The 9,753-nt window shown below is 41.2% G+C and overlaps 1 protein-coding gene across 2 annotated transcripts in view; it reads right to left on the bottom strand.

Moving 5' to 3' along the window:
- Positions 1-271: 271 nt before the first annotated feature.
- The window catches only part of LOC106599468 (receptor-type tyrosine-protein phosphatase N2), a 153,811-nt gene continuing 144,329 nt past the window's right edge, over positions 272-9,753 (bottom strand). For both annotated transcript variants that reach the window (XM_014190720.3, XM_014190723.3), the window contains 4 exons: positions 8,657-8,710; positions 5,735-5,799; positions 3,359-3,432; positions 272-2,353 (listed from right to left, as the gene is read on the bottom strand). In XM_014190720.3, the coding sequence (XP_014046195.2) occupies positions 2,282-2,353; positions 3,359-3,432; positions 5,735-5,799; positions 8,657-8,710 (265 nt within the window). In that variant the 3' untranslated portion in view covers positions 272-2,281. The remainder of the gene's footprint in view (positions 2,354-3,358; positions 3,433-5,734; positions 5,800-8,656; positions 8,711-9,753) is intronic.

The raw sequence follows: 9,753 nt of genomic DNA, 5'->3' as shown, positions 1-9,753 counted from the left end.
AGCATGAAGCTGCCAAGCCATGTGAATCACCATGCAGATTGGAGATCAGAATAGCACCCAGCCATTCAGACACTCTGGCTAAGAAGAAAGAACCTTTGAACCAGAAGGAAACTTAGAATTTTAGAAAGAACTAAGGTTTCTTTGAGACCATTTTAGAGGTATTGGGAAACAGGATCAGGTCGTTACAGAGGTTCCTTGCCTACTCAGACAATAAATACGTACTACCCAGCAGATAGTGGTGGAAAGAAGATCAACATCTGGGAGTACAAGGTTGCAATACAACATGCCATCAATAATGGGACTTTATTCACAATAGTTTATCTTCACTGATAGAACAAAATATTTTCTGTTGGTTTTTTAATAATCATATATATATACAAATCAATGGAACAGACCAGCCATCTCTTGCAATAAATTAGTTGAAAGCTTTTTGCAGTGGTGACAGTATGGGACACATAACATGGCCCGCTTTAACTCGGAATGCCTTCCAAATGGCACCCTATTCCCTTTATAGTGCACTACTTTTGACCAGGGACCAAAGGAAAAGAAGTGTAATAGAAAGGGAATCAGGTGCCATTTTGGAAGCACAGCTGTGATAGGTAAAATAAGTTTATGCCAATATGTAATATAACAATCCACTATCTTCTCCTCTGTATTTGCACTACTATTCTTCAGAAATGAATGTCTCAAATGGCATGATTATATATCCTTGGCTTGTCAAAGTAAATAGGAAATGATATCCTTGGCTTTCTTCATGGTGACATGATATATTTTGAGGCTGAAGGAGATACATTTGGGGAATAATAGTCTCAAATAGCCATGTGCGAGTGTATGCTAAAAAAAAACAGGTCATATCATCGGCAATTCAGAAAATATTGGGTGTACAAAAAAACAGAATCCAATGGACAAACATGAAAGCTTGACACAAAATTTGGTGATCTAATGGCATGAGTCTAGTCAAAGCAGAAAGTGTTGGGGTAGAGCTGTATGCCCGCGTGACTGTACAGGATAAAAGCGTCTGCTAAATGGCATATATTATTATTAATTATTATTATTTAGCTGACTGTACTCCTGTAGTGCAGACAAACCTGCCTGGTCAGCATCCAAAATGGCACCCTATTCCCTACATAGTGCACTTGTTTTGACCAGAGCTCTGGTCAAAATAAGTTATCTATTGTATATAAGGAAAGGGTTGCCATTTGGAACGCAGATATGGACTCAGTTGTTAATAAGACACAGGGACATCCAGTGGCAGCTTATATTCACACTTAAGCCATTGATGCTACATGTACATCTAGGGCTTTATTCAATCCGTAGCACTGATGATCCACTTTATAGCATGATTGAAAATGAAAGGCAATGTTCCTGTGGTTACGGAGACTGCATTCACGGTAAAACTGCATTCACGGTAAAACTGCATTCACGGTAAAACTGCATTCACGGTAAAACTGCATTCACGGGTAAAACTGCATTCACGGTAAACGCTGCATCTGTCGGCTAAATTAGAAATGACCTTTACATTTTAACCCAGATCTTCTGTGATACTTTGGCGATACGGATTGAATCCAGACCCTAGATTAGATGAACTGCTTTATTTACAAAATGACAATATCGTTTTCATTGTACATACAGTACACAAATTCGTAGAACTGCTTTACTTGAGGCAGGCATTAGCTAGTTTAGTTTACTGACATTAGTTAAGTTTACTCACAATCGTTGTCCACAACATACAATTATTTGTCCAGGTCTGGACAAGCTGAAGAAACACATATTGCTTGGTGTAATTATCACTATGGTAACTAGAATTAACATCAGCATCCTTGTTATCAGTGTTCACTTGACCTAATTAAGCAGTTTTCCTTTTATATACATTACATGGTATGATTTAGTACACCGCATAATAGGATCAAAGTAATAAAAAAAAATATTCAACTTAAATATGCCATATGATACAGATGTTATGACCAACATCATCATTTACACACACACAAAAACAATATTTCTGTCATTGATATATTCTAGTAATTTAACAGATAAACATATTTTTCAATCAGTAAAAGTCTTGATGCACTAAATTGTCTGTTTGGAAACAAGCTTCATAGGTTCACAATATATATCTTTTTTTATACACGACTAAGTCAGGTCACACTCTCTCGCACAACATCCACAAAGATAGAGAGGTGGAGAGAAGGAGTGGGGGAAAGAAAGCGTGGGCGAGAGAAGGAGAACAGGAGGGAGGTCCCTGGGGAGATCTGCTGAGGCTTGGTAGTGGGTAAACCTCTCACTGTGGAAGAGCTTTGAGTATGGCGTTCACCTCCTCCGCAACAGCTGTCAATGCAAACTCAAACTGCTCCTGAGGTGGAGTAAGAGAGGGAGGAGAGAGAGAGAGAGAGAGAGAGAGAGAGAGAGAGAGAGATAGAGGAAGGGGGGAGAGTGAGAGAATGAGAGAGAGAGAGAGAGAGAGAGAGAGTGGGGGAGGGGGAGAGAGTCATTGTAGAGTTAATGCCAATGTTCTTTCCAGATGAATTGCAATACAGAAATAGACACAGATCAGACTTACAAAGCAGCTATAGAGCTATAGAGAATCATGTGAAAGAAGTCTAGAAAACAATGACTTCACTGCGATTGGTCACTTGATACTGAAGTTATTCAATAAGCAAGCACTAGGGGGAGTACAACTGTAGCGCTTACTAACTAAACAAATGAGAAACATTTACAATGTATGTAGAACCCTTAACTAATGAAATCAAACTATATACAATAGGCTTATACGATATTGAAAAAGCAAGACTTATACTAATAAAACATTTTTTCATCACCAATAATAGTGAAAACATGAGTCACTCATTGAGGATACATGGTTTAATAAAGAATGGATCGATATGACTGCTGGACCAATCTAATAATTCACAGGGAATCCACACTATGATTGATGTTTCCAAACTGGCTGCCGATTGTCTGACCAGAACACATATTGTTAATTCTTTGTGTTTAGTGTTGGGGAATAACTTGGGTCTCATTTGAGCTGATACTCTGGAGAGAGAGCTCTGCTTTATGAAACAGACATAAAAGCTTCACATTTCTTGAGGACACAGAGTGTACCTGTGTTACCTATCCCAAGACAACTAACTGAGCCTGCCAGTTCTCTCTCTCTCTCTCTCTCTCTCTCTCTCTGTAAAATTATTTGGGAAGCACCATACACCCACTACAAACCTAGCACTGCACCAAATCAAAAGCTTTGAAAATGTGACCGCTACTAGTGCGCACCGCTAACTAGCTAGCCCATTTCATACTCTCCCTCCATCTCCTTTCAGAAATCACAGTTCATTAGAGTTCCCAGCAGAGGTGAGGACATTACCTTTGTCTGGACCATAGCCGGCCGCTGATCCCTCAAGTGCTCTAGGGTGGCAGCAATATCAATCTCCTTAGCACCTGCAACACAACACCAACAACAAATTGGACAGAGTTCAAAGCCAGGAGATAATCCAGGCAGCGTCTGTCAATATCCTTTTTACTTGAACCCTTTGGAACCTCCGCCATGCAGCGATTGAAAATTATTACATTCATCCCATATCCACACAGATGCTACAAACAAGGCTCCGATTGTTTTAGTTGCCTAGATGAAAATGAGAGGGTGGGGAAAGAGAATGTTTGCAAAGGTATTTGTAAAACCACAAAATGTAAGATACAGGAATCAGAGGGATTATTTTAGGATCAAATAAAATAAACACTTCAAATAAGGATTTGTTTTGACCAAAGCCTTGTCCCCCCTGTTGCTTTGTGAGCTAACCAAGGTGCCCCAGTTTGTCATAGTCTCAAGCAGCGAGGGATGGTGAGTGTCTGTCTGTCTGCCTGCCTATTTGCCTGTCTGTCTTTCTGCCTGCCTACTTGGCAAGCTACCACCCAGGTGAATAGCTAGATGTGTTGGATACTGGGCAAGCAGAGTGGAGAACCCTCTCTTCCCTATCCCTGCAGCACCAGTGCCCAGTCAGCCTGGCAGCGGGCCCTGCCCTCAGACCCAGTGCGCAGTTGGCACTGCTCTATGCTCCCCTGTCGACCAAACACGGCTGTGATCACAAAGAAGGCGGCTATCTGAGGCCCTTGAATTGGGGGCAGACTACATGATCGCCTGTCTGGCGCTGAAGGCCTACTGTGAAACCTTTGGAGAAAATAAATAAGTAACAGAACGAGGGAGACAAACACAACAAAATTACATTCATGAGGAGTGGTGAGGAAAATGGAAAAAGAAAAAGGATTTGATTCGTTTTCTGTAGCTAACTACCTCAACCCCTCCCACACTTTCCTCAGAAAATCTTTCCTGTGCATCAAAAGAGCAAACTTTTTTGTTTTACAAATCAAAAAATGAATAAGCAAGAATAGCTCATTCAAGCCATTCTCTTTCAATGACAGTTTTTACTCTACAGTTACAATAGAGTAACTCAAGTCTATTCCTCCCACCCAAGAATGGCGCTTGCACAATTCTACAAGCACCACACTGATAAGTTCTTTATTTTCTAGGACTTAACAGCCAGGCTATTGTGCTGGTTGTAATAAACCAGACTGTGGAGGAACAGTATAAACGGCTCATTTGAGTTTCCCTCGCAAGATTCCCTTCAAGGAGGGGAGCTCTGAGAAGAAACAAGAGAAAGCCCCAAGTCCTTATGGGAGCTGTGAAAGAGACAGAGCCGTGGCTAGCAGCTGGACCCCGGGCTGAAAGAGACAGAGCCATGGCTAGCAGCTGGACTCCGGGCTGAAAGCACTCCTGCACTTGTGCTGCCGATTCTTAAGGTAGAGAGAACATTACAGCAGGAGAAAAAAAGAAGAGGCTTTGGTAGTAAGTAAAAAAAAAAAAAGGCATAATTCTCAGCCTCCGAATTTACAATTCATTCCTTGGGAGAAAGGTAAAGAGGGTAAAAAAAGAGCGGAGAGTGATTTTGTGTCCAAGGGCATACAGGTCTTTGATCAGGCTGAGGGAACCTGGGCCTCCTGCTTCTCAGGAGACAGACAAAGAGAACCCTAACCCTAACTGGCCGGGCCCAGATTCCTCCCCGACACAGAGAAAAAAGCCTTTGGGCTGCCTCACAGTGTGACAGCCTGGGAAAAGCCCCTCTCAGCAGGCCTAAGATGCCTGCTTTGGCCTTTGATCTTTCATTAAGGCCAGGGCCACAGCACCGGTCAGGAGATTGACATCCCTAATACACACAAATGTAAATGCACGGGTGAACACACACACATACACACAATACCTCGACAAACCAAGAGGAGAATAGGTCAAGAACAAATGCGTGCGTGTGTGTGTGTGTGTGAATGCCATGCTGAAGCAATTGGTGTAAGGTGCTTTCAATTTGAATGGAAGAGCACATTCCAACAAAAGTGCATGTGAGACTACATGAACACAATTAGGTATACTGTTTGCTGAAAAGAAATGGCATTAAATTCCAATAAACAGGATGAATTTATCTGCATGAACAAATTTACAATTTGCCTGACGTAAATTGCCAGAATAGGAACTCTTAAACTACATTTACATCTGAAATCATCAATGTGAATAGGAATACTGATATATATCTCCATATTTTTTTTCTCTCCCATCGCTCATTAATTCAGTGAAGCTGCACCCGAGCCAGTCACTCTCTAATGCTTTTAAAGACCCACAGCTGAAAAAGTAAGGCTTTAACGTTGACATGGCGATGCTGCTAAACATGCGTAAGGAGAAAAGCTGTCTGACTCCCACCTTTAGCCATCTTATTGAGAACCATGTCCATCAGAATGTATGTTCCACTCCTCCCGGCGCCGTCGCTGCAATAGAGAGAGAGAGAGAGAGAGATGGGGTGTCATTAGCATCACTTAACAGACACAAGACTATTTCAATGTGTTATCGTTTCGGTCAGTGCAATTTTGACTTATATCCCTAAATGAGTTGTTCATTTTGAATGCAATTTTTTGTTGTTTGATATTGTATCAGTTTGTAAAAATGTGAGCTGTTTTTAACAAGTGGCAACATAGAAGAGGGTTTAATATTCCAAGCATATACAATTACTAACGCTATTTTGAGAGGCTGAACGACATCAAACCATGATGATTTTTGTATAAAAAGGTTGTTCTGGGGTTTAAATTTAATAACAGGAATAGTAAACCATCCTCAAAAGTGGCAAAGCTGCAATATGATGCAAAGAAGAGTGCATTTATTTTATTCAAATTGCTGGTGAAAAACTAACAAAAACACTCCGTACATGTAGAAAAAATAGGGGGTAAACTGAACATTTAGTTTGATGAATAGAGATGCAATACTATTTTAATCTATGTTTTTAATCTATGTTTTTAATCTATGTCTTTTCATTTCTAAATCTGGTGTTGGTGCTGTAAAAATAAAGACACCAAATCCCCTTAAAAAAGCACGAGAGGTATACATACACACACTGTCTGTTGTGTATCTGAACAAACTAGGCAGAGATAATTGGGCACAATCCCGCTACAGTATACAGGATGTGCTTCTCAAATGCCCCCTTATCCCTTTGTAGTGCAGAACTTTTGACTAGGGCCTGGTAGTACAACTATGAATAGACTAGGGTGCCATTTGGAACGTAGACAAGGACTCCGGGGCAATACGGCTATCTATGTCTGGGATCTGAGGTCTGCAGTTTGCAGTATGTATCAATACCTAGCAACGCCTAGCACGGGTCATTATGAACTGATCAAAGATAAGGCTGAGGACAAAGCCCTGGGCAACAGAAAACACATTTTAAGATGTTTGTTTGCCTGCCTGGCCTCGACTGGCTAGCCTCTCAGAGCTGAGCTAAACTGATCTGAGCTGAGATAGAGACCTGTGATTTATCTGCAAGGTGCCTCTGTATAGTCTACTAAGCTATAGCTATGCTAATGTTGCTGCTTGTGCTACTGGTTATATGAAAACTGAAAACACAAGCTTTAAACTACACTGAACAAAAATATAAACTCAACATACAACAATATCAAACATTTTACTGAGTTACAGTTCATTTAAAGAAATCAGTTAACTCGTATAATTTAATTAGGCCCTAATCTATGGATTTCACATGACTGGGAATAGAGATATGCATCTGTTGGTCACAGATACCTTAAAAAAAGGTAGGGCCATGCATCAGAAAACCAGTCAGTATCTGGTGTGACCACCATTTCCCTCATGCAGCGCAACACATCTCCTTTGCATAGAGTTGATCAGGCTGTTGATTGTGGCCTGTGGAATGTTGTCCCACTCCTCTTCAATGGCTGTGCAAAGTTGCTGGATAATAGTGGGAACTGGAACACGCTGTTGTATTCGTCGATCCAGAGCATCCCAAACATGCTCAATGGGTGACATGTCTGTTGAGTATGCAGGCCATGGAAGAACTGGGACATTTTCAGCTCCCGGGAATTGTGTACTGATCCTTGCGTCATGGGGCCGTGTATTATCACGCTGAAACATGAGGTGATGGCAGTGGATAAATGGCACGACAATGGGCCTCAGGATTTCGTCACGGTATCTCATCATTCAAATTGTCAATGATAAAATGCAATTGTGTTCGTTGTTTGTAGCTTATGCCTGCCCATACCATAACCCTACCACCACCATGGGGCACTGTTCACAACATTGACATCAGCAATCCGCTCGCCCACACAACGCCAAACAAGCTGTCTGCCATGTGCCCATTACAGTTAAAACCAGGATTCACCCGTGAAGAGCACATTTCTCCAGCGTGCCAGTGGCCAATGAAGGTGAGCATTTTCCCACTGAAGTCGTTTACGACCCCAAACTGCAGTCAGGTCAAGACCCTGGTGAAGACAACGAGCATGCAGATGAGCTTCCCTGAGACAGTTTGTGCAGAAATTCTTCAGTTGTGCAAACCCAGTTTCATCAGCTGTCCAGGTAGCTGGTCCTTGAAGATCCCGCAGGTGAAGGAGCTGGTTGTGGAGGTCCTGGGCTGGAGTGGTTACACGTAGTCTTTGGTTTGAGGCCGGTTGGACGTACTGCCAAATTATCTAAAATGACATTGGAGGTGGCTTATAGAGAAATGAACATTAAATTCTCTGGCAACAGCTCTGGTGGACATTCCTGCAGTCAGCATTTCAATTGCATGCTCTCTCAAAGACATCTGTGGCATTGTGTTGCGTGACAAAACTGCACATATTAGAGTGGCCTTTCATTGTCCCCAGCACAAGGTGCACCTATGTAATGATCATGCTCTTTAAACAGCTTCCTGATATGCCACACCTGTCAGGTGGATGGATTATCTTGACAAAGGAGAAATGCTCACGAACAGGGATGTAAACAAATTTGTGCACAAAATGTGAGAGAAATTCGTTTTTTGTGCATATGGAACATTTCTGGGATCTTTTATTTCAGCTCATGAAACACGGGACCAACACTTTTCATTTTGTGTTTCTATTTTTGTTCAGTGTATAAACTATATTCCAACCATTTATTTCAGGTTTCATCTATTTTTGGGAACTGTGGTTTGGAGCATATACATGAAAGGAAAACACAGTAGATCTATGCATAATAGATCTACGCATAATAGTATGACTCTGAGAGAGAGGGGTGTTATAATCATAGATGTAAGACCCACCTTAGACTCATGGCATTCTATGATTACATCATTTACTTCCTCTACTGAGGTACAATACTGTTTATACTTGCCTGCAGTGGACTATTATAGGACAAGACCTTCCCCGGTAGCACTTGTTAACCTTTCTGCAACAGAACAGACAGACATAAAGCATCATAAACCTTATGTCAAATCCCAACATCAAAATGAGATCAAATGAAATATAAAATAATAGAGTACACCCAGTGATTGAACCAATTTTATTCTCATTATGATCGGTTTTAATTGGTCAACACTTCTCATATTAATAAGGCCCTGAAGACTAGAACAAGTCTACATCAAGGTTAAATATTATAATGATACTATGGACTTTGAAAAGATACATCCCTTCTCAATCTATAAAAAAAATATATAAATCCACATTTCACAACCATAATTAATGAAGACTGACTTAATGAAGATATGCCATTGCAGTGGTGATATATTGGATTGTGGTAATGAGGTGAGGTGGCTGCTGGGTATCTGCATCCCAAATGACACATTAGTGCTCTACTTTTGACCAGGGTGCCATTTTGAGATGCGGCCCCTTGCCCGCCATGCATTAACCTTGTACAATTAAAGACATTACACAGTGGCGAGACACACTCCTGCCAACCGCACCGTACAGCAGTCCTCACATTGTTAATTGGCTGTTGTTGTGGGGGTGAATTATGCTGGATCAGATCTTTTCATCATGGAGCGCAAGAACTAAAATGTTAAAGGGGAAGGGGTGGTGGAGGTTAGGGGTCACTCACTCCCATAAAAGTACATGCAGTAGGCTAATGATCTTACTGAAACTTCTAGAACTAAATAAGAATTCAACTTCCATCTGTATGTATACTTTCAGTGTAGGGTTGAATGTATAGGGTTGAAATCCCAGTTACCACGCTTTACCCGGAATTTACCGTCCAAAACCACTCCCTTTTCCAAGGATAAATAACTGCAAGAAACCGGTAAATTATAATAAATTATTTATATGAACAGCATGGCATGAAATGGAACTGTTACATTATATGCAATGTCTAAATCTGGCTTCTCTACGGCCTCCAAATGATGAATCAGCGCTCAGGGTGGGGACAGACAGCCCATCTCAGTATGGAGCGCACTTCACAATGCATGTAGACCTATTACCTCAGCATGGTAACTGTTT

The sequence above is a fragment of the Salmo salar genome, chromosome 03 (genome assembly GCF_965601325.2).
Source record: "Salmo salar chromosome 03, fSalSal1, whole genome shotgun sequence".
NCBI classification, from domain to species: Eukaryota; Metazoa; Chordata; class Actinopteri; order Salmoniformes; family Salmonidae; genus Salmo; species Salmo salar.
Note: the sequence above shows the minus strand (reverse complement) of the source record. Positions and strands in the feature narration are given on the sequence as shown.